Source organism: Delphinapterus leucas, chromosome 16, assembly GCF_059928025.1.
Source record: "Delphinapterus leucas isolate spDelLeu-1000000601 "Yukka" chromosome 16, BTC_Dleu_Yukka2, whole genome shotgun sequence".
NCBI lineage: Eukaryota > Metazoa > Chordata > Mammalia > Artiodactyla > Monodontidae > Delphinapterus > Delphinapterus leucas.
The window spans coordinates 19,097,741-19,123,825 of NC_143144.1; the positions used below are offsets into that span (position 1 = coordinate 19,097,741).

The window sequence follows — 26,085 nt, forward strand, 5'->3', positions numbered from 1 at the left end:
ATCAGAAGGACAAGAACTACCAAGTGATGGCAATGATGTGGAGAAAAGGGAACCCTTGTGCACTGTTGATAGGAATGTAACCTGGTGCAGCCACTATGGAAAACAACATGGAGGGTCCTTACAAAAATGAAAACAGAACTACCATATGATCCAGCAATTCCACTTCTGGTTATTTATCTGAAGAAAATGAAAAAACTCGCTAAAAATAATATACACATCCTCCCATTTGCTGCAGCATGACATACAATAGCCAAAATACAGAAATCACCCAAGTGTCCATCGATGGGTAAGTGGATAAAGAAATTGTGGGGGTGTGTGTGTGTGTGTGCATAAAATGGAATATCATTCGGCCATTTAAAAGAAAAGACAAGAAAAGAAATCTTTCCATTTGCAACAACATGAATGGACCTTAAGGGCATACGCCAAGTGAAATAAATATGACAAAAAAAGACAAATACCATATGATCTCATTTATATGTGAAATCTATTTTTTTAAAAAAACAAGCTCACAGATAAAGAGAACAGAGAGAGGCAGGAGGGTGTGGGAGTGGAGGGTGGGTGAAATGGAAGAAGGGAGTCAAAAGGTGCAAATTTCCAGTTATAAAATAAATGTCACAGGGATGTAATGCACAGCATGACAATGCTAGTTAATACTGTATTATATATTTTAAAGTTCCTAGGAGAAAAAAATCTTAAAAGTTCTCATCACGAAAGAAAAGTTCTGTAACCATGTATGCTGATGAATGTTAACTAGACTTACTGTGGTGATCATTTTACAATATATACAAATATCAAACCATTATATTGTACACCTGAAACTAGCATAATTTTGTATGTCAATTATACCTCAATTTAAAAAAGATAAATAAATGTCATGGGTATGTAATGTAAAGCATGGTGACTATAGTTAATACTGTAATGTATGTACATTTGAAAGCTGCTAAGAGAGTAAATTTGAAAAGTTCTCGTCACAAGAAAAAAAAACTGTAAATATGTGTCATGGTGGATGTTAGCTAGACTTATTGTGGTGGCCATTTCACAAGATATACAAATATGGAATCATTATGCTGTACAACTGAAACTGATATAACATTATACGTCCCTTGTATCTAAGTTTTTAAAACTTTGCTCTGATTAAAAAAAAAAAAAGATTGGGATAATGCTATCACCCCAATAAACTCTACTACTTAATATTTAGTAATTTACTTTGTACCTAGTCTATTTAAACATATTCCCATTAAGTAGATCAGCCTTTAATTAGGCACATTTTATGGCTTAACTAGGGGTAAATATGAGTAACCCGGTAAGAGGATAGTCATATAATTCATGTGTTAGAACTGTCCATAACAAATGAATATTTAACTATCAAAGGTGACTTGGTAGAGAACCACCAAACCTAATCAACATACTGCATTTTTTAAATAAATAATGTTTTCCCCCTCTGAACAGCACTTTAGAATTATAGCACATATGAACTATTACATCCCTATGAGATTGATTTCATAATTCCCATTTTACTGATGAAGACCAGAAGATTCAAAAACTCAGTAACCTGCCCAAGAATCCCAGTCAGTAAGAGGTAGGGCCAGAGCCTGAATGCAGGTCTGAGTTCCTGGACCTGATGGACCTTGTACCTTAATCAGGTTACATGAATGCTCATATTATCAGCTCCCTTCAATGCCACCTTATTGGATACTATGAGGAGAGTTTATAATATTTTCGTTTTAAGAATCAGAAAGGCATGCAATTTAATCGTACAATCAGCATCAGTAAGTTTTACACCAGCTACACAGGTATTGCAGAAGACAAAAATTGATTCATTGCAGGGCTAAACCAAAGGTACTGATGTTAATTGTGTTTTGATTTTAAAGTTAAAAAACCATATCACCATGTTAGATTTTTCAGTTCTTTCTCCCTGTACTTACTCTTAAAAGGTGTTAAATATAAGATTCTTTTCACGATAAAAAAAATCATTTTATTAAGAATAGTACCACTATTTCTGCCAGGTGATTATTTTATTAATTCTCCAGCAAAATCACCACCTGAGAACAAACTCGTGGTGCTATGGGGAGGAAAAGAGAGGGAGAGAGGGAAGGAGGTAGAGAGAGGGTAAAGACTTCATTTCAGTATTTAAAATCTAGCTAATTCACCATTTAATAATCTTTTCTAAAATGAGTAAGACTGAAATACAACTTCTAAGGGAAACATTTTTCTTCCCATGTTAAAATAACATCCAACAGCTACCAAGGAAATATACTTTACTTTATGTACATTCATTTTCATAGATTCCAATTATGAAATGTGTTGCAATAAAATGGAGTGCATGAAAAACACTTAAGGTGAGCATCATTTTTACAAATTTTGTCAATTTGAAAATCTCACCCCTTCTGTCTCCTTACTTCAACATAAGATAACCTCTAAAACATCAGCAGCAGCTCATTACGGCACCTCCATAATCCACTTACTTTTGAAGCTGAGGCTTGTTTCCCCTCGCTCTGTGCTCAGTGAATGGAGCACAGCTGTTGTTTTGAAAAGGCTAGAGGTTTTACAAACCTGCCAGCTCTTCATTCCCCCTCCAGTCACAGCTGCCAATATAATAAATTCTTTTCTCAATTCCATCTTTCCTGGGGTTAAAGGAGAGGGAATCAATTCCTGGGGATAAAAAGATCAAACTTTGAAACCAAAATCTACAATCCCAGGAATATGAGCTGCATAGCTCCAAATAGCAATAACAATTATAAAAATAGAATAATGGCTAATAATTATTGAAGCTGTACTATGTAACAGGCAATATGCCAGTGCTTAAAAGCATTATCTCACGTGATCCTCAAAATAACTTCCTGAAGTAGATACCATTATTATACTCATTTTGCAAACGGGGAAACTAAGTCTTAGACCTAAGTACCCTATGCAAAATGACATACTCTTAAGTGACAAAGATTTCAAGTTAAAGGGCCTGAGAAATAAATTTAGGGCTTCAATGGCCAAGCTCCAAAGCTCTCAACCTCTAAAAGCCATAGGTTATTTTTAATATTTGAAAAATCTACATGAAACAACCAATTAAACCATTTACCTGTAAATGCCATACAAGGTAGCTAAAATTGTAGTTTGTTTTTTTTCCTTTAGTTGAACTTAACGTCAATTCAGTATGCATAGCATATGCTGCTCTAATTACAGTCTTTGGTAAAAAAAATGGGGAGGCAAATCATTAATAATCAAAGGTTTTGAGGAAAAATATTTTTGTAATATGGGATTCAAAATGAGAAAACAATTTAAGAGATATCTTGCGTGAAAATCTGGGGAAACGATGGACTAAATGACCTCAACGATCTAAGATGGATCTAACAACGTCTGATTCTTTGCCTAACAAACGCTTCTACCCCAGAAATATGTCTGCTCCACCCTTACTCCAGTCTCTTCCTCCCTCCAAATCTCACACTCATAACCCACCAGCTGCTTTTTATTACCATTGGCAGGCCTAGGAAACTTTGAGATTAGCTCTCAGTTACTAGGATGAGCTGAATAAAGGCAGCTGAAGTTGACTCAACTTTCGTTCTTTGCTATGAATCCTGGAGAATTGTTTTTTGGTTTTTTTTCCAGTACGTGGGCCTCTCACTGTTGCGGCCTCTCCCGTTGCGGAGCACAGGCTCTGGATGCGCAGGCCCAGCGGCCATGGCTCACGGGCCCAGCCGCTCCACGGCATGTGAGATCTTCCCGGACCAGGGCACGAACCCGCGTCCCCTACATCGGCAGGCGGACTCTCAACCACTGCGCCACCAGGGAAGCCCTGGACAATTCTTTAATTTATCTGGTTTCCTGCAATTGTTTTCTGATTCTCCTCACTACTTGCTGACTGACTGACCCTCTGTCCAATTGCCTAGCTCTGCTTCTTCAACTACTGACCACCTCCTGGCAGCTGCTTAGGGTATGATCACTGGGTCTCTAACCTGGCCTCCATCTCTGGGATCTGGATCATACTGATGGACTAAGAAGTACCTAACTCCACCAGAGTTCACATGCTTGTGTCTCATAAGTGCTGTCTTTTCCCTTTTCTGCTTCCTTGCTAGTTCCACTTGAGCTGCTACAAGCCATACTCTACCATGACATTCTAAAATGACCATAATATTATAGCTGATTTTGGTTGGCACACACTCCATAAAATGCTATGGGCAGCTTGTGAACAAAAATTTTAATATCCGTAATTTCCTGGTGGTCCAGTGGTTAGGACTCTGTGCTTTCACTGCCTAGGGCCTGGGTTATATCCCTGTTTAGGGAACTAAGAGCCCGCAAGCCATGTGGTGCGGCCAAAAAAAAACTATTAATATGAATTGAAAGATTGGGATTGACATATATACACTAATATGTATAAAACAGATAACTAATAAGAACCTGCTGTATAAAAAATAGATAAATAAAATTAAATTTTAAAAAAATCATACCCAAGGTATAAAGTCATTATTTACTTTTGTACTTTTTTAGCTAGAGTTAACCAATGAAAATCCTAAAGGATGTTATACAGCTGACTCACAACCGCCCCATCCCCAGCTCTCTGAATGAAACAACTTACGATTCACTTCCTTGGAATCTTTAGAATTATTTTTATTTCCTATATAATGACATTATCAAATCGTCAATAACTATAAACTCTTTCTCATTCCCCATTTTACTTGCTCTGGACACTTCTTCCGCTCTTCAAGCTAACACTAGCCCCTGTGAGTTTTAAAATGCAACTAGTTTGAATATTCTCATAGTAATTAGTGTAGTCTGAAATATTCACGGACTAAGACTTAATGTATTGAAATAATACAAAATATTTCAATAAACATCTATTTTTAGGTACTGGGAATATAATAAGTGCAAAACAGGACAATGTTCCTGCTCTAACAGACTTTACGTTCTAAGTAGAGGAGACACAGAAAACAAGAACAGCAGCAGTGGTGAGTACTACTGCAGAGGACCGGAATAGGATGATGTAGGAGTGATTAGGTGACTATGTTAGATTGGGTGATCAATGAAGGAGGCTCCCTGGAATCTGAATGGCATTAAGAATCCAATACGGAGGGGAAAGTTGCTCATTTTGGAGTAGGGAACAATAAATACAAAGACCTTAAGACAGAAAGTAGGATGACATGTTTATAGGAACAGAAAAAAGGCCAGTGTGGCTGAAGCTTAGGGGGCCAGGAGGAGAGTGACAGCAGATGAAGCTGGAAAGACAAGCTGGGGCCAGCTCACCCAGGGTTTTTAATCCAAGTGCAAGGAAAGCCATTGGAGGGGGTTTTAAGCTTTACAAAGTCCTATCATTTGTGTACTAAAATGGCCCCTCTGGTTGCTATGCAGGTTACAGACTATAGCAGGTGAAGAACAGAAATAGGAAGATCCATTAGAGGGCTTGCAGTAGTCCAGCTGAGAGAGGTGGTAGAGAGAGAAAGGTACAGAGATTCAGAAGGTTAGGAAGTAGAACTGAGAGAACTTGGAGAAGACAGGTGAGGACAGGTGAGAAAAAAAAGAAATCAAGGATAAGTCCTACATTTTTCACTTGATGTACTGACTGGAGAGTGATGTAGTTTAGTGAGATGGGACAGGCTACGGAAATGTTGGTTTGGCAAGTCAAGAGCAGAATTTTAGAGCTGGAAGAGATCTCATGGATCATTTAGTTCAACTACTTTATTCTAGAGCAGTAAAGTGACTCAAACTTGTTAATGCGACTTGCCAAAAATGGCAAAGTACCAGTACATTCTGGAAGAGCCACTGCCTCGGTTTACCAAGAGTTCTTAATCTTTTTGTGTCATAAGCCCCTTTAGTAGTCTAATCAAACTTGGAATCAAAATAATGTTTTAGTTTTTTAAGAAATTTCTTAAGTATGGGATTACAAAAAAAACAATTGTATTGAAATACAGTTATCAAAACAGTAAAAAAAAATGTGATTTGGTAACACTATATGTGCTTCTTTATCAACTCATTCAATAATAAGACCTCAGAGCAGACCTAATAACTACCATAGTTTCAGAGTAACGACGTGTGGTGTAAGTAATATTTCAAGACACCTGCAACGATTTTAATGGGATATGAAAATATTTTTTATTTCTATTGACAAAAAGTTAAAAGTACTACAAATATTCCTGTCGTTTGTTTCCTACATTCATAGCTGAAGGATATGCTAACTTTCAGGAAAGGTGTAGTGGGGAAAAGTGCAATTTTTCACCTTCTAAGTTCACGGCCTCCTGAATTCTATCCAGGAACACCTAATTTGTAGACCCCAAGTTAAGAGCCTTTGGTTAAATCCCTGATCATTTTCCCCCCCAGATTAACATAATAGCCTTGGGACTGATCACCCTGCCTCCAGTATTTCCTCAAATCCATCGCTCATCCTGATGAAGGATCACAAAGGCCCATCTAACAATACTCCCCTGCTTAAAGTCCTTGGAAGGGTTCCTCATAGCCTACAGATAGTATGGCACTGACAGACATACACTCCAGGCTCCGCTTCTCTAATACAGTATTTATACTTGATTTCCAGCATTGCACTGAACTTTCAAGACTCCCTGCCTGTGTTCTCTTCTCTCTTTTCTACTAGTATAAGACCCTACCAAAGTATCATCTTTCGAAGCATTTGAGTCCTTTCCCCCAAACAGAGCAATCTCTCCCTTTCCTATGAACTTCTTCAAAATCAATAAACGTTTTTGCCTGGCACATTATCCTGGGCCGTGGTTATCTGCAAATACTTTTTCCCATACATGACAGTATGCTTCTCCCAAATTCAGTGTTAAAAGGTGGTCTTGAATATTTGTGCTAGATTTTTACTAATCTAAAAATAATATCTCATATCCCCATCACAGTGTTCAGCTTATAAAGGGATTTCATACACCTTGTTTAATTCTCTTAATAATCCTATGAAGACAAGCAGTCTAAAGGATTACCTTAATAACCCTATAAAAACAAGTAGTCTGGCTCTTTGGTGGGGCTAATGGCGGACTCCAGGAGGGCTCACACCAATGAGTACTTCCCAGAACTTCTGCTGCCAGGGTCCTTGTCCCTGCAGTGAGCCACAGCCACCCCCCGCCTCTGCAGGAGATCCTCCAACACTAGCAGGTGCAAAGACCTCCTGCCCCCTTCTTCAGACAGCAATGGAATCACACAGACTGAAAGTGAGGGGATGGAAAAAGATATTCCATGCAAATGGAAATCAAGAGGAAGCTGGAGTAGCAATTCTCATATCAGAAAAAATAGACTTTAAAATAAAGACTATTACAAGAGATGAAGAAGGACACTACATAATGATCAAGGGATCAATGCAAGAAGATATAACAATTGTAAATATTTATGCACACAACATAGGAGCACCTCAATACATAAGGCAAATGGTAACAGCCATAAAAAGGGAATTCAACAGTAACACAATCATAGTAGGAGACTTTTAACACTCCACTTTCACCAATGGACAGATCATCCAAAATGAAAATAAATAAGGAAACACAAGCTTTAAATGATACATTAAACAAGATGGACTTAATTGATGTTTATAGGACATTCCATCCAAAAACAACAGAATACACTTTCTTCTCAAGGGCTCATGGAACATTCTCCATGACAGACCATATCTTGGGTCACAAATCAAGCTTTGGTAAATTTAAGAAAATTGAAATCGTATCAAGTATCTTTTCTGATCACAACACTAGCCAGGACATGGAAGCAACCTAACTGTCCATCAACAGATGAATGGATAAAGAAGATGTGGCACATATATACAATGGAATATTACTCAGCCATAAAAAGAAACAAGATTGAGTTATTTGTAGTGAGGTGGATGGACCTAGAGTCTGTCACACAGACTGAAGTAGGTCAGAAAGAGAAAAACAAATACCCTATGCTAACACATATATATGGAATCTAAAAAAAAAACAAAGGTTCTGAAGAACCTAGGGGCAGGACAGGAATAAAGACACAGACATAGAGAATGGAATTGCGGACAAAGGGAGGGGGAAGCGTAAGCTGGGATGAAGCGAGAGAGTGGAATTGACACATACCCTACCAAAGGTAAAACAGCTAGCTAGTGGGAAGCAGCCGCATGGCACAGGGAGATCAGCTCGGTGCTTTGTGGCCACCTAGAGGGGTGGGATAGGGAGGGTGGGAGGGAGGCGCAAGAAGGAGGAGATATGGGGATATATGTATACCTATAGCTGATTCACTTTGTTATAAAGCAGAAACTAACACACCATTGTAAAGCAATTATACACCAATAAAGATGTTAAAAAAACAACAACAGCAAGCAGTCTGAAGTTTTACCTTTATTTTGCAGATGAGGAAACGGAAGTCCAGTGAGGTAAACTGACTTGCTCAGGTCTAATCATATAACGAGCGAGAGCTGGGATCATAAAACCAGGCTCCTTAGTACAGTGCTTATCGTGAACTGAAGCCAATGTGCCAGGACCAGGACAGGTGAATAAAAAGCATGAGAGCGCTGCCTTCAAGAAACTTTTCAACATAGTACCAATATGACCCTATTAGCAACAGTTTTTGTTTTTAATATAATAGTACAAGGCCATTGCTGTACACCTGAAACTAACACAACATTGTTTATCAACTATGCTCCAATATAAAATAAAAATTAAAAGAATAGTACAAGTCCTATAATAAAATTAATCATAAAGCTAAACATTCCTTAATGTTTAAAAATATAACCAGTTTTCTCTTTTTCTGTTAGAATTTTTAACATTATTCCTATTATTCTAGACTGGAGAAATGAAAGCTGCTTGTAAACACTAGTTAAATATTACACAATTAACTAGAGGTTATTATTTCCATCTCTAGAAAGAGAAACTAAAGTGATAGCTTAATATTTTAAAAGACTTCAAGAATGTACCAATTTAAAATTGTCAAATAAGAACTAAGAATTCTTGACATTATCCTGCTAATTCATATTTATTTTGATCAAGTTGCTGAAATTTTTAATGCGATTTTCACGTATTACAACATGGCTAAGTATTTTGCTTATCAATAGTTCTCTCTTGTGAAATTTGAGGCTTATAGAAAACTGGGTTTTTAAGAGGGTGCTGCATGAACAGTAAAGAACAAAATTCAACTCAGTTAAGCAAATATTTATTATTATATGTAAGGTTGGTAACGCACGATGAGATGTGTTAGACACAGCTCCTGCTTTCAAGAAGCTTAAAACCTAGTAGGAAGGATGACAATCATAAACATATCTACAATTTTTAAAATATGATACTTATTATGCTTTAAATGTGATGTTTTACATATCACACACCTTAGATAAACCTTAACATAAGCAGCTGGAGCAAAAAAAGTTTTTCAAACATCCAAAATATCCTTATTTGGAATGAAAAATATATTGTATATACTACATATGATGGATATTACATAGTGGTGGAAATCTATGAACTACAGTCACAAGTAACAACAGGATAAGTCTCAAAAATAGGATGCAGTAAAGAAGGGAAGGTGTTAGGGAAGGAGAGAAGGAAGAAAGACCACAGAGTATCTGGAAGGAGTTGTGAAAGAAAGATGAAGAGCTTCTTCGAGTGATTTTTAGCAAGGGGTACATGATTTCTTAGAACCAGGAATAAAATATTTTTTTAAAAAAAGGAGGGTGGTAAATTATATAAAGGAATTTCAAGGTAAGGTAAGGAGAACTGAAATTCAAAGAATTAAGGATTGACAAATATTCCACTCAAGTCCTTCCAGGGTTAGGGTGGATGGGATTGGAGCTTGATCAGAGCAGAAGTTCACAAACTTGAGAGCCCGAAAGAATGGTTCTAATTATTTAATCATATAGTTAATTTTACATCTAATTATGTTGAGCTTGTTTAAAAAGATCCCTAGGCCATACCCAGAGATTCTGATTTAGTTGGTCTGGAATAGAAACTGGAACCTATTATTCTTTTAAGAACCATCATAGGTTTTGAACACAGGTTGCACAAACAATTTTGAGATATATACATTGGAGTCACTTTTGAAAACGTAACAGAAAGAGGATGAAAATAAACCTTTTAAATACATACTTGATGGGCCCATACTCACACAGACTGAACTAAAAGGCCGGGGATAAATTCTTAGAAGGGGGACTTAAAGGCCTGTCACCTACAAATATGTAAATATAACATACATATAAACATGTACTATTTCTCCCAAAAAAATTTCAATAGGGGCTTAGGAGTACCACACGCTCTCACCAACAGCTAAGTAATAATACTCTATCTGACACTTTGGCAATAAGAAAGAAAATTTTTATCTGGATTTTCCTAATAATCAGTGAAACTGAAAACATTTTCTTAGTATGACATGGAAAATTTGATTAACATGTGAATGTCCACGGCCCTCCTCCTTCCATTTCCTTCTTTCTTAAAAAGGAATGACTTGCTGATACTAAGTTGACCAACATAATAAAGGCAACAAGTAAGAAATGTTGGGGGGAAGTGATCTTGTTAGCTGGGATCTGAGGAAAAAGCTTTAGAGTGTGACCTGTAAGAAGCCCCAGGGCAGTAAGAGAAATGGGGAGGAGAAAAGACCTTGCAAGAATAATCTGGTTTATGAATTAAATTCCCTTTAATGCTCTTTGAAGAAAAAATGGAACTCCTTTTTAATAACTTTTGGGGTTGAACTATGCTTCTTGAACAAGACCCAGTTCTGAATTTGGACCAAGTGTATTCGTACATCAGTTAGGATTACAGTTTCTCCTGGCCATTTGCACCACTTTTATAAATTATGTGTTGATATTTGTGCATTTTTTTCCTACCAAGATTTTTTTTTCATTAATAAGCTTCATTTTCTAGAGCAGTTTTCAGTTCACAAAAATTGAGGGGAGGGGCTTCCCTGGTGGCCAGTGGTTGAGAGTCCACCTGCCGATGCAGGGGACACGGGTTCATGCCCCAGTCCAGGAAGATCCCACATGCCGCAGAACGGCTGGGCCCGTGAGCCATGGCCGCTGAGCCTACGCGTCTGGAGCCTGTGCTCCGCAACGGGAGAGGCCACAACAGTGAGAGGCCACAACAGTGAGAGGCCCGCGTACAGCAAAAAAAAAAAAAATTGAGGGTAAAGGACAAAGAGTTCCCATATACCTTCTGTCCCCACACACATAACAACCTCCCCACTATTAACATCCCCACCAGAGCGTTACATTTGTTAGAACTGATGAACCTACATTGACGTATCATTATCACCCAAAGTCCACAGATTACATTAGAATCCACTCTATTGTATATAGTATAGATTTGGACAAAAGTATAACGACATATTTATACCACTGTAACAACATACAGAATAGTTTCACTGCCCTAAAAATCCTCTGTCCTCTGCCTATTCATCTGCAAAGCTTTTAATTTTAATGAAGTCCAGCTTATCAATTATTTATTTCATGGATAATGCCTTTGGTGTTATACCTAAAAAAATCATTGCCATATTCAAGGCCACTTAAGTTTTCCCCTATGTTATCTTCTAGAAGTTTCAGAGTTTTGCATTTTACATTTAGGTCTATGATACACTTTTAGTTAATTTTTATGGAAGGCCATAAGGTCTATGTCTAGATCCATCTTTGCACGTGGATGTCCAGTTGTACCAGCACTATTCGTTGACAAGAATATCTCTGCTCCAATGTATTTCCTTTGCTTCTTTGTGTCAAAGTTCAGTTAACTATATTTGTATGCTTTTATTTCTGGGCTCTCTATTCTATTCCACTGATGTACTTGTCTATTCTTTCACCAATACCATACTGTCTTGATTAATGTAGCTTTATAGCAAGTCTTGAAGTCGGGTAGTGTCAGTTCTGACTTTATTTTTCTTCAATACTGAGTTGACTACTGAGTCTTTTGCCTCAGCATACAAACTTTAGAATCAGTTTGTCAATATCTACAAAATTACTTGCTGGAATTTTGATTTGGATTGCACTGAACCTACAGACCAAGTTGGGAAGAACTGACATCTTGACACTATTGAGTCTTCCTAACCATGAGTGTGGAATATCTCTCCACTTAGTCTTTGATTTCGTTCAGAGTTTTGGGGTTTTGTTTTTGTTTCTGTTTTTTTGCCACCCTGTGTGGCTTGCAGGATCTTAGTTCCCTGACCAGGGATTGAACCCGGGCCCCCAGCAGTGGAAATGCAGAGTCCTAACCACTGGACCACCAGGGAATTAATCAGAGTTGTATTGTTTTCCTCAAATACATCTTAATTTTGTTAGGTTTATACCTAAGTTTTTCATCTGCGGGGACACTAAAGTAAATGATATTGTGCTTTCAATTTCAAATTCTACTTGTTCACAGATAGCATATAGGAAAGCAATTAACTTTTTTATATTAATCTTGTATCCTGCAACTTTGCTATCATCACTTATAATCCAAGAATCTTTTTGTCAATTACTCCTGATGTTTTACACAATCATGTAGAAATAACACTGCAAACAAAGACAGTTTTATTTCTTCCCATTCAGTATAATTTTTTTCCCTTTTCTTATCTTATTGCATTAAGTTGGACTTCCAGTATGATGCCGAAAAGCCATGGTTAGAAGGGACATTCCTTTTTTATCCTTTCTTAGAATTTCTACCTCTCTGCTTACGCTGTCCATCTATGCTTGCATGTTGTCTAGTTTCCCCATTAAAACCCTTAGTATATTAATCATAGTTCTTCTTTAAATTCCTGGTCTGATAATTCCAACATTCCTTCCACATCTGACTCTGGTTCTGATGACTGCTCAGTTGCTTCAAATGGATTTTTTGCCTTTTAGATGCCTTGTAATTTTTTGTTGAAAGGCAGACATGAAGCACTGGGTAAAAGGAACTGTGGTAAAGTAGTGGTATGGTGGGGAAGGGGGAGCATTCTATAGTCCTATGATTAGGTCTCAGTCTTCCAGTGACCCTAAACCTCTGGACTGTAAACTTCACCAATGCTTCTCAGTCCCCACCTCCCTTAGATGGGACAGGATGGCTGGAGGAGGCAGGAGTTATGTATTTCCCTTCCCCTATGTGTATGGCTAGAGGAGCTCAAATTGGGTTTTTCCCTCCTCCCCTCCCCCCGCCCCGGTGGAAGACTAGAGCTGGCTGGTGTGGGGTATTTCCCTTCCGCCAGTTAGGTTAAGCTCTGGTGAAATAGTTTCTCCCGAGGGCATACTTTGTTAAGAAGAGCAGATGCACTGGTATATTTCAAAATGGTTTCTTTTTCGTTTCCCTGCTTCCAGCAGGGGGAATTTTTCTTCAATACTAACTGTGAAGATCGGGTAGAGCTCCTATGACTGGATTCTCTTGCAGTTTTTAACTCTCAGAGTTGTCCACACTGAGCCTCCAGATTCAATTACAGTTTAGGTTTTCCTACCCTGGCACTGGTTCTTGCAGAGGTTTCCACTCCAGTGAGTTGTGATTCTCCATATCTGCCTGTTTCTCAAATTTGGGAGACAGCAGTTTATCCTATGACCTATGACCTTACTTCTCTGAAACATCTAAGAAGAATTGTTGATTTTTTAGCTTGTTCAGCTTTTTACTTGTTGTTAGAGTTGCAACTCCTAAGCTGCTTCTTACATCCCTGACTGGAAACCAGAGATTCTGAGTTTTGAGACACATTTTTAATTAATGCTTTTTTTAATGAGTGCTTTGTATATTAAGAATATTAACCTTTGTTGGGTTTTACGAATGTTTTTCCCCAATTTGTCATTTGTCTTGAAATCTTATTTATATTGTTTTTTGAAGGCATAGGGGTTTTAAATTCTTATGCAATCAAGTCTATGAAATTTGCCTTTTTGGTTTCTGATTTTATGGCATGCTTTGAGAGGGCTTTCCATTATTATTATGATTTTATTACCTTCACGTTTTCTTTTTATACTTTCATGGTACTTTACATTTACAGTTCTTATCCATCCAGAACTACTTTTTCTTCAGATTTTATTAAATGGCTAGCTGGCTGTCATAAAATCATTTACTAAATAAATCTATCATGTCCCAACTGATGTAATATTCTACCTTTATCTTAGACTAAATACCTATATACAATTGGGTCTCGTTCTAGACTTTACTCTTGGCCAAAAAACAAAACAAAACAAAACAAAACCTGGCAACAGAGATACGCCTCTAAAGGAACTGGATAGCTGGAGACAGGTGATAAAAGAAGACTAACAGACTAACTTTTCATTGTTCACCCTTTTGCATTTTATTCCGGGTGCTTTCAACTACCACTCAAAAACATCAACAAAAATTGTTTAAAGTTCTGCTTACTAGACATAACAGAATTATCAAATATTTCAGCTCTCTGTAAACGACATCATAACAACCCCCATATGCACCTGAACAATACCCAAAATCATAGATCTACCTTGATTTCAAAACTGGGAACTATGATTTAAATGAATAGTAAAAGTGCCTCAAATATGTCTAAATCCGTAATCATTGTAAGCAAAGCTGCTACCTCAAATGTATAAGAACCTGATATGTGTTCCCTAGATCCAGCCATCACAGACATATTTTGCTTTCTTCATGGAATGTTAGCTAGTAACTAAATACTTAATTCACAATCTAATCTTTCACCTAGGGGCAGGACAGGAATAAAGACCCAGATGTAGAGAATGTACTTGAGGACACGGGGAGGGGGAAGGGTAGGCTGGGACAAAGTGAGAGAGTGGCATGGACTTACATATACTACTAAACGTAAAATGGATAGCTAGTGGAAAGCAGCCGCATGGCACAGGGAGATCAGCTCGGTGCTTTGTGACCACCTAGGGGGTGGGATGGAGGGGTGGGAGGGAGACGCAAGAGGGAGGAGATATGAGGATATATGTATATGTATAGCTGATGCTATACAGCAGAAACTGAGACACCATTGTAAAGCAATTATACTCCAACAAAGATGTTAAAAGAAAAAGAATCTAATCTTTCTATTCTAATGCAATCCAATTACTTTATTTTCAATATTATTTCTTATAATTTGATTTCAATGTCATCTGCCAAACTTGACCTCTGTTGTAACCATAATACCATAAAGCAAACTGGCTAAGACAAAAAGCATTCATCTGGCAGCAGATGGAAAAACAACAGGTTTTGTCTTTTAAGTCATTCTCTTTAAGATCCTCTCCCTCACACTATTTTCTAAACAACTATGAAAGGTAGACTCATTTAGTCATTTTAGCCTTTCTATAAATAAAAATATTTTCAAGCACTTGAAAATACTCCTCCAACAGAAACGTGCAGGTGACCTAGTATTTAGTTTCAATAGCATACTCATTAATTATATAGATTAGATACTATCTCTGTACCCTGTAATTCTCTCACTATCTGCTCTCCTAGATACTTTCCCACTCTCTTTTTTTTCCTAATAAATAAACTCCTTTAACATGTAGAAGACACATAATCCACATATCTCCCAGGAACTCTAAGTGAAAATGCAGAAGAGAAACCAATTCTTTTTAATAGTCTAATTACCCTTAGTTTTTAAAACCCCTTGCATTGGATCATCATAACATTATCATCCCCGTTTAACAGGAAACAGATCGACCTGCCACATATCACATTACTGGCAATTAAAATAGGTCTCCTGATGTCCTTTGCCCTAAATATGCTGCATCCCACCATGATTAAACTCAATACCCAAAGAAAAGTCTTTGTGGAATACAATGACGGAAGTGCTCAAATGAATACTAGTAATATATGTTTTTTAAAAATCAATTAAGTTTAGTATTTAAAGAAACAATTCTCCATCTTGTAAACAAGAAATGATCTCAAGTACACCAAAAGAGACCACACTTTAAAAGGCAGCAGGTAATGTATTTCCTTTTCTCCCACTGTCTCCAGAGCCTTGTCTTACACCATGAAGCACTTACCTAATGGCCACGTACTACTAAATCTCAACTATACACCCACTACTAAAATCTGGGTACTTCCCATGTGAGACTTCTCCTCAGATGAAATTACTCTTTGTTTAGGCTAAGAGTTCTCAACCATATCAGGCTTGATGTCCCCCTTTCATAAAATATTTTCCATCTTCTGCTTTATCACCCTGAAATGAAATTTAAAACAATCTCCCTACAGACTTCAAACAAACCCACGTATCCTAAATAAAATATGAATGGAAAAGCGAAATGAAAATCATTTAAGATAATATGTATTTCAATATATTAATCTTGAAACAAAACTGAACTAGAAGACATACAAGAGTAATTAGTAGCTAACCATGACAGCTATGAATGCAAAGTAGTTTGTGATGCAATTCTCCAAAACTGTAAACAACTCTTGATTAAGTTGTGAACGAAACAAATCTTTCTTTCGCACAGCAGTTGCATGGAAACAGACACTGGAAAATTCAGTCTCAGTTAAAACCATGGTTTATATGTAAAATGGAGGTTCCAGGTTCATATAATTACACGTATTACACAAATGTCAGGCAGGATATTCCTAAACCTTGCAGGACATGGGAACATTCTTTGTCCAGGACAGCCCATGCATTTACAAAGAGTATATATATATATATATATATATATATATATATATATATAGCATCCCTGGCCCCCACCCATCAAATGCTAGTGGTTAGCCCCAATCACTCCAACAACCCCCCAAAAATGCCTCCCAACTTCCCTCTAGAGGGAACCCCCATCTGGACCCACTGCCTTAAACACAATTCAACTATCACAGTATAATGTAAAGAGCACTCGGGAAGCGTGGATTAGAGTTCCAGTTCTATCACCTATGCGTTATTTGGCCATTCAGTGAGCTCTCTAAACCTCAGTTTCCAGTGTACAAAATGGGAATAAACACTACCTAGGCTCTGAGTTGTAAAAGGTTGACTCCACAAATTGTCTGTAGCACAGGGTAGGTGGTTTCCAACACACGGCATACTGAGATGTGAAGAAGGGGGCTGTTGCAGATTGAGAGCAGCAAAAAGTGACATGAATGTGGAGGAGGCTGAAGATATAACAAGCATACAGGATGAAATTTAACACACAACAGCCTACAGACATTTCAGAGAGCAGTGAGCAGTCCTATATATCTCAACAACCCCTGAAAGCATCAGTGTATTATGATGCAGTGAAATAATATTCAGAATGATGACCCCTCTAAAATAAGAAGGCAAGAAAGACAGCTTTAAGAGACTTCCACTGTTCAAGGCTGAAATTTCATAAAGTTTTCATACTTAAGAGAGTGACTGTACTAAAAAACATTATTTGAACTTTTACTGGGCAATTACCCTATTCTAGACACTAGGAAAACACAAATAACTAATATACCATACCTGTCCTTAAACATTTTATCATCCAGTAGATTAGGCATAGGTAAAACATAACCATTATATAAAGCAGAATGACACAGGTATTAAATAGATATTCAAGTAATAAATTCTGGGGACCTAGAGAAAATTATGAATAACTGAAAATCAAGGACATCTTCATGGCAGAGCACACTGAAAAACTCTGACAGGTAGAGAATGGGACGCAAATCATTAAAGAAAAAATGAAGTCTAGGCATAGGCACTGAGGGTGAAAATACAGCTTGGTTCAGAGAAAAATGGTAGGGAAAGGGTACTTTAGAGGTTGGGAGGGCAGTAAAAATTAAGGCTGTAAAAAACATTTCAGGAACTGTTCATGGAGGAATCTGAATGCCATTCAAGTAACTTTGAGTTTTACTGGGCAAGAGAATTTTCCAGAAAACTGGTGCTTATGTGGCACATGTGATCCCCAAATAATGTTGAATAATGGCCAAAAATAAGATTCTGAACAAATGCAAATTTTCATTAGTGAGATCCCTGAAATTAAAATATACTTTCTAAATATGGGTAAATAAGCAAAAGAACCTAACCCAAGAGCAGAAAGCAGTTTCTGATTTCATTCCTTAAATAATGAAAATATTATTAAATGTACTGAATCTGGGACCTTAAAAGAATTCAAGACAATCTTATATTTGCTTTTGATTTTCTCCCAAGCAAGTGGGAGAACTTTCTAAACATGTACTTAGCATGCTTTATGTCACCCCTGGAAGGCAGGAGGTAAGCTGTAGTATTATCAGCCTCTTTTTACTATGGGGAAACTGAGGAACAAAAAGAATAAATTAGAGTATGGTCACAAAATAAGTTGTTATATTTCCTGGGGCTTTCAACTTTCAATTAAAGGCTTAAAGCGCCCATTTCATCCTTTATTCTTCGTACCATCTGAATACTAGAATTATCTTTTATTATCGTCTTAACAGAAAAAAAAATAAGATGATAATTAAACTTTAAGATCACTTTCTCGACTTGGTACTGCCACCAAAAAAAATCAGATTTTAAATTCTGTCTCCTGAAATTATCATACCTGAAAGAGCTGTAAGGTGTAAGCAGTAATCCAACCTCCCCAAAAATAGACAGCTGTAAATAGCATGACAGGTCAGGAATCCTAGGCCCAACTTTTACTTTGAATATCTAGCAGGTCAGAGGTGTGTTTGTAAAACAGGCTTTGCAGATGTTGTGATGGAAAGTTGCCTTAAGAGGCCCAGCACAGTGGTATCTATACACCCACTACTGCAAACTTGAAATCCAATGCTTTCCTCCTTCTGCCCCTCCCTGCACTGCACCACGCACCAGAAGACTCCTGATACACACAGGCCTGTGCAAAGATCCTCCCGACGTTTGCCTTAAAATGCGGTACTTTGAGGACGTCCAGGGCCTCAGTGAACAGTGAGAACACCGGATGTGGCTAAACACATCTCAAAATCTCTCCTCTCCAGAATCTAGGGCCTGGTCTAGAGGATTCTATCGGACACAGAGTTCCTGCTACTATTTTGCTTTTCACACAGGCACTCACAACCCCTATCCACACGTCCCCTTCCTCAGCCTCCGCCTCCCACCCCCTCCACGCCCCCCCACGCCAGGTGGACTTCCCAGGGACAGAAGGGGCAGGAAGAGGGAAGTGAGAGCCCAGATATCCGAGCCACAACGCCATCCGGCGCGGGCCGGGGTCCCGCCAGCCCAGCCCCCGGAGCCCGGCAACCCAGACCTGGCCTCGGCCAACGCGCCGCCGCCGCCGCCGCCGCCTATCAGCGGAGCGCAGGGGCGGGGCTGGCTGGCTCGGCGGCGGCTCCGCCGGCGGGCGGGGACGGGCGGGGGACCGACCGCAGCGCAGCTCGGGCCGCCGCGCGCAGACACGGGGCCCAGCTCCCGAGGGCGCCAGCGCGGCCCCGGGGAGCGCGAGGAGCCGGCGAGCGCGCGGCCTGCCGTTGGCGGCCTGGTCCGCCACGCTTGGCGCCCACCCGCCCCCGAGGTGGGGTCCAAGCCCCCGGGAAGATGGTGTCCTGGATCATCTCCAGAGCCGTGGTGTAAGTGCCGCTCACTACGCCCCCGAACCCCCCACGCGAGGCCCGGGGAAAGGGTGGGGGGGCTAGGAGCCAGGAAGAGAAGGCAAGGCCGGGGCCTGGGCGGGGTGGGCTGGCCTGGCCTCGGGCCTGCCCGGGGTCTGAGAGCCCTCGGCCTCCTCACCCTAGTCCACGTCGCTGCGGGGCTCCCTGCGTCGGCGGAGGGCCCGGCGGCTGCGGCGCGGCCGGGCTGCGTGCCGCTCGTCTGCCCTGCTCCCCGGCGCTGGGTGGGCAGGCGCGCAGGGCAGGCGGCGCGCGCTCCCCGCTCCCGCTCCCCGCGCTGCGCGGCACCGCCCTGCGGGCCCGGGAGCGGCGCGCCTGGCGGCGGCGCCCTGCGCAGGCTCCTCAGAAACTGAGCGCGGGAGGCTCCGCGATCCTCCTGAGGATGCCGTGGCAGCGCCGAGCCTTTGTATCGTGCGTTGCGGGTCTCCCAGGGTGGCTGATCACGTGTGGTAGGAGGAGAGATTTGTCTAAAAATCCGAGACCGCTCCCAGCTCAGATCCTTGGGAAGGGTCTCAGGTGCCTCGAGGTTTACAGCTTATCGAGAAAGGAGCTCATTATTGAATGGTGACACTCGCCTGTTCGTTCAGATCCCAGAATTTGGCCCTATCTTAGTGGAAATATTTGCAAAGGGATTGAGAGGCTGCAGGTGCCTGTTGCCTTTGTTCAAATTATCGGTTCATTGTGTTTTTACCAACAAGTGCTACAGGCCCGTAAGAAAAAAATTAGTTGAGTTGTGGTGTTCACTCTGTAAAGGTATTTGTTGGGCTTCAATTTAATTTCCTCCCATCCTCCCTGACTTAACCCCCTCCTCGAAAACAAAAGTCACGAAGTAAACAATGACGTAGTTACAGCCAGGGGCCCGTGGATTCATTAATCATGATGTCTGTAGGAGTAGTATTATCTCTGTAACTTTATGAAATGTTTTTATGAGGTGGTAGGCTTCTCTGATTAGCTTTATAATGTGGGAAAAGTAGCATTACCAGATTTTTAATTTATTTCTCAATGGGGAAAAGGAGCTAATTTTTCTGTTGGGTTTTTTTGTTTGTTTTTTTGTGTTTTTTGGAGAGTGAATTAATCGCTTAGTAGCCCTGTTTAACCTGATTTACAGTAGTATTCAAAATGTGTTATTTGATTGTCTTAATCAGTTTTTTCTTCCTCGGTATAGCTTTTAGCTTTAAAGCTTCAGAGTGTCCCATGTTCATCTGTACAAAACTAAAACTCAAAAAATGAAAGCATAGCAAAGATGTCTTAAGATTTTTTTTTAGCCTTTTGGGGCCTTCTTTGAGTCTACATTTTCATCACACAGACATACCTTTCCCGACCTAGAAGATGTCTATCGATTGTTGTGTCAGCACCTAGGAAATCAAGTATCCCATTAAGACATTTTTTTTTTATTCTCTGGGTTCCTTTAACCAGTTCTTTAACTGACAGAAAATTGTGAAGCACTTTTAATTTTCATTACTGAAAATCAGATTTTTGATTTTGATCATTAACTATGAGTATGAGTGTCTTTTCTAGGTGCTATCTAGAACACAGAGGTTATTAACACATAACTGATCTTAATGGAACTGCCAGTTGGAATACACCGATACCTGCAGTACAGGTCAAGTCTTCTAAGAGTTACACCCAGAGCTATAGAGTTTAGACAAGGAAGGGAATATATCTGGTTGGAGAATCAGAAAAAGCAAGGGAGATTACATTTGAGATGGGCCTTAAAGGACAGACCGAAATTCGACAGCCAGAGATGAAAATGGAGAGGATTCCAGATAAAGGGATCACTGTGAGCCAAAGAACAGAGGCGGGAAAGCCCAGATGAGTTACCTAGGACTTAAGAGACTGAGGAGAGAGAAAGCTGGAAAGGTAGACTGGGGCCTGTTTTCAAGGAATTTCATGAAGAATTGATAGCTATTATTAGGCAGCAATGGCCTTGCTTTAGCAGATTCTCTCCCTGTGTGAGATGGTTGTGAATGGAGAGACTCTGAAAATGGGGAGGCCACTTAAGGGGTTCCCTAACTGGAGAGAGAGGATTAAAACCCGCAATGCTAGAACCTACAGAATTGAAAGTGTGAGGAAAAGGAAAGGGAGCAAAATAGTGAGGGAGAAAAGGTCATGGGAAGGTATTTATCAGGTGTCTGGAAATGTATTTCATGAGCCCTTGAACAACTAGCATATTAAAAAAGAACACTTGGGGCTTCCCTGGTGGTGCAGTGGTTGAGAGTCTGCCTGCCGATGCAGGGGACACGGGCTCGTGGCCCGGTCCGGGAAGATCCCACATGCCGCAGAGCGGCTAGACCGCTGAGCCTGCGCGTCCTGAGCCTGTGCTCCACAACGGGAGAGGCCACTGTAGGGAATATAACCATCATTATATTTTGCCCCTACTCTCTAAGCACTGAATGTTTTCTACTCCCTTGATCACCCATAACAGCACAAAGGATCAACCCCCAGGGTTTACACAAACTTGGAAACCTTTTTCACACCAGCAGATAGATTAACTACATTCTTTCTAATCTACTGGAACAGCCAGCTAATCCTCAGCCTGAAGAAAGATCAGACAGTTCTCTCAACATGAACCTCTGGTGGCATGTGCAGGGAACATAAGGACCCTCTTTAACCAGAGCTCCCTGTGTGCATGAGCACTTTCTCCCCAAGCCCTGTGGCAGACCATTTCTGGGAAGAGCAGTGACTTGGTTATCAGACCTGGATACCAGTTAATAGCTGCATGGTCCTGGGCAACATACTAAACCTGAGCTTCATTGTTCTTGTCTTAAAATGGTTATAATATTTACCTCCTTAAAACTGTTGTAAAGATTAAATTAGTTTAACTAAAACACACCAAATGTGGTGCTTGGCATTTGTTGTGCCCTTAAAACGTAATATGTACATAGATTTTTTTTTTTTTTTTTTAACAAGGGAGAGGAGTAAGATGGTATAGCAAGAAGTATCATTGGACTGTGATTCTCATTATTGTTATCATTGGGAACCTGGAATTTAGAACTAGCTTTGGTTGTTTTAACCAGCTGAATGACCTTGAGTCAACCTGTCACTGATAGTAGACCTCCGTTTCTTACTCTGTAGAGGTAGAGGGATCTGATAATCTCCAAAATCTTTTTCTTTTTAAGATTTTTTTAACGTGGACAATTTTTAAAGTTTTTATTGAATTTGTTACAATATTGCTTATGTTTTATGTTTTGGTTTTCTGGCTGCGATTGAACCCGCATCCCTGCATCGGAAGGCCAAGTCTTAACCACTGGACTGCCAGTGAAGACCCTCCAGACTCTTTTGTACAGCTGTAGCATTCTGTGATGCTATGAGAGGATTTTCATTTTTTTTCCAGTCTGTTTAAAATCAACTTACCTTAATTTTACAGGCAAAATGGAAAGGTTAGCTAGCAATTATTAAGGGATAGTAATGAGACTACCAAATGATATTATATGTGATACAATATGTGATACCCATAACCTTACCTTTTAAAACATGATTCTTAGAGGTTGAGGGAAACCCCATTTTTCTACCTTTTCTTAATTTGTGTATACAGCATAGATTGTGGTGAAGATCAGGACTAAAGACTGATTGCCTGAATTCAAATATCAGCTCTGCCATTTAGTATTGGCTGTAGCCTACCCCATAAGATTAAATGTGCTTGCATACAATAATGTCCATTCTCCATCATCAGGTAGATGGTAAGTATTCAGTAACTGTTAGTAGTTGTTATTAGAACAGGGAAGAACGTATTTCACTCTAGTCCCAGCATACTGAATGTTTAAACTATTTTCAATTTACATTTTTCTTTCTGTCTCTTTGTGTAGGTGACATACTTGTAATTAAGAGTATAATAAAATATTTTTTACACTGCCATTAATTGTTATATGGTAAGCATCTTCTATGTTGCTCTGAAATCTTATATCTTCTATTTGATCAGGCCAGTATTCATAATTTTCATAGCCATTCTTCTATGTTTTAATTTTCCTTTTAGATCATTTCTAATATCTCATTATCATAGGTAATGCTACAATGTAATTATAGTGTTGCAATGGACATCATTCATATATACTTTTTAGTATTTCCTTAGGATAGTATCCAAGAGGAGTATTTCTGAGTCAAAGGCTATAAGTATTTTTATGACCATTGACACCAATTTCTTCTTATGACAGTGTAGCCAGACTAGGAGGCTTTAATTTTTTTATACTTTCCTAATGAATATAACAGATCTCACTGTTTTCTTTTGCATTTTGTTTCTTATTTGCAAGGTTTAATATTTGTTCTAATATTTATTATATCACATATTGTGCAAATAATCTTTATGCACTTTACCCATTTATCTCTTGGTTAGCTAATAATTTACTTGTTTGTCTGAGCTCCTTACATAATAAAGAAATTAACCTTAAATCCTATTTGATGCAAGTATGTTTCTCAATCTAACCGTACTTCTCTCTAGATATTTTACTTTTACTTATATAGAGAGTTTACAGTTTAAACGCAGTTCACAGTTCAACTTGTTCATTTTTTACTTTGTGATTTCTTTTTCACTTCTAAAGTATTTACTCCAGATATTTGATTAGCACTACTTTCTCATATAGAATTAGATAAATTTGGAGAATTCCTTTTAAATTCCATAAATCTGCATTTCCCTTTTTACATCTTAAACACATTTTAATTTTCCTTTTACCATAATTTTATTATCTGGCAGTACTAGTAAAACCTAAGTCTTCTTTCTTTAATTGATCCTCTTCCATTATAGTTAATGGGTATCTTTAGAGTCTAAATTAACATACCTAAAAAACCATACTCCAGCAGTTTTCCCCTTTCTTTCCAACTTCATCTGTTTTCCCTCTCTGCTAGATCTTTCTTGTCAGCATGCAAACATGCTATTATTGCTCCCATCTTTTTTTTTTTTTTTATTGCGCGGGCCTCTCACTGTTGTGGCCTCTCCCGTTGCGGAGCACAGGCTCCGGACGCGCAGGCTCAGCGGCCATGGCTCACGGGCCCAGCCGCTCCGCGGCATGTGGGATCTTCCCGGACCGGGGCACAAACCCGTGTCCCCTGCATCGGCAGGCAGACTGTCAACCACTGTGTCACCAGGGAAGCCCCTATTGCTCCCATCTTAAAAAAAAAACAAAAAAACTCTTTCAGCCTACTATACTTTTCATCTCATTTACCCATTTTTCTCCCTCTCTTTAAAGCAAAAAACTCCTCAAAAGAATAGTCTATACACAGTTTCTCCACTTCCTCTCCTTTGCGTCACTCTCGAACCCCTACCGTTTGGGCTTTGCCACCAACCGCTCCACTAAGATTACCCTTCTGTAAGTCAGCAGTGACCTCCACATGGCCAAACTGGCCCTCATCTGACTTAGCAGCAGCTTTTCATACAATTGCTCATTCTCTCCTTGTAGTACTGTCTTCACTTGGATTCCCAGAAACCTTGCTTTTTTTGTTTTCTTCGTAACTCACTGGCCACTCCCTGCCCAGTCTCCCTTGCCACACTCCTCCACATGCCCTGAATTACTAAAGTTGATGTGTCCAGGGGCTGAGTTCTTAAACCTTTTTTCTCTTCTATCTACACACCTATGAGGACTCTTGCTAATTTATATCTGCAACCCAGACCTCTGCTGAACTCATGATCATATACATTTTTAAATGCTTACTTAACTCTACTTGGAAACATCTAGAAGTCATCTTGAACTTAAGATATCCAAAACTGAACTCCTGAATTTCCTTTTTGGTCTGACTTTGGCAGCCTGCCCCAGCTCAATTAATGACAACTCAGTCCTTCAGTAGTTCAAGCCAAAAACCTTGGCATCCTCCTTGATTCTTCTTTTTCTCTTGTTCCCTGCATTAAATACTACAGTAAATCTTGTTGACTCTACCTTCAAAATATACCCAGCATCTACCCAGTTCTCACCACCTTTACTTACGTTACCTTAGTCCAGGCCAGCAATCATCTCTGAAATGTATTGTTACAAAAGCAACCTGTTTCTACACTTTGTGTATGTGTTGGTTAAGATTATGACAGGATTAATGAAAAAGATCTTGAGTAATTTTTAAATCCTTGGGAACTTTGAGTGCAGTCACAATTTACTAGTGATATTTTTCTTCCTTCATATGTGCTTTAAATATTTTTAAATGGTTGTAAAATCTCAATGATGGCTAAAATAGTTTCTTTCAATTAGGTTAAGGTAGATTTTAACTTTATTTACCAGTTTTGATGAGCTCCATCATGTAAATGTTCATGAGTTGTGTCTAGGAATAGGATACTTGCTGCTCTTAGACCATGGGAAATAAGGAAAATAGGAGCAATGATTTTTTCAAGGAAATTGGACAAGTTAAAAATCTTAAACATGTAATTTGTTGTGAAGGTCCTGAAAGAGGTCATTTTTGCTTAAGACAGAAAACACATCCTAAACTATTGGGTCTTGTTTTCATTGCATAGGCCAGAACTTCCAACAAGATTCCTTTATTAGCCTTCATTTCAGAAACAATTTGCTTTTGTCCATTTTTTGTCACTGCTGCTATATTAGCTATTTCTTTTTCCACTAGATTTTTTTTAACCCTTTTAGGGTAGAGATTTTTATATTCTCTTCTTTCAGTATAGAATTAAATGTTTAAACAGTACATTACAATAATAATAGCATAAGTGGGTAACTTAAATGTCTTAAATAAATACGATATTACTGTTTTGGTCATCACATGGAAAAAGATTACTGCTGAGTCTCTGTTAGCAGAACATGAGCTTATTTCTGTGTCATTGATTATGCATTTGCCCTAAACTACCCCTTTC

General features: G+C 39.1%; 2 protein-coding genes across 6 annotated transcripts in view; one reads left to right on the plus strand and one right to left on the minus strand.

The window, feature by feature from the left end:
- Nucleotides 1-19,581, minus strand: part of JMJD1C (jumonji domain containing 1C) — a 314,148-nt gene extending 294,567 nt beyond the window's left edge. The window contains exon 1 of the mRNA XM_022560594.3: nt 19,432-19,581. The gene's annotated coding sequence lies outside the window, so the exon portion shown is untranslated. The remainder of the gene's footprint in view (nt 1-19,431) is intronic.
- Nucleotides 19,140-26,085, plus strand: part of REEP3 (receptor accessory protein 3) — a 99,264-nt gene continuing 92,318 nt past the window's right edge. For 4 of the 5 annotated variants that reach the window (XM_022560600.2, XM_022560601.2, XM_089897552.1 and 1 more), the window contains exon 1: nt 19,140-19,271. In XM_022560600.2, coding sequence (XP_022416308.1) covers nt 19,240-19,271 — 32 coding nt within the window. In that variant the 5' untranslated portion in view covers nt 19,140-19,239. The remainder of the gene's footprint in view (nt 19,272-26,085) is intronic. The other variant, XM_089897551.1, reaches the window with a different exon arrangement.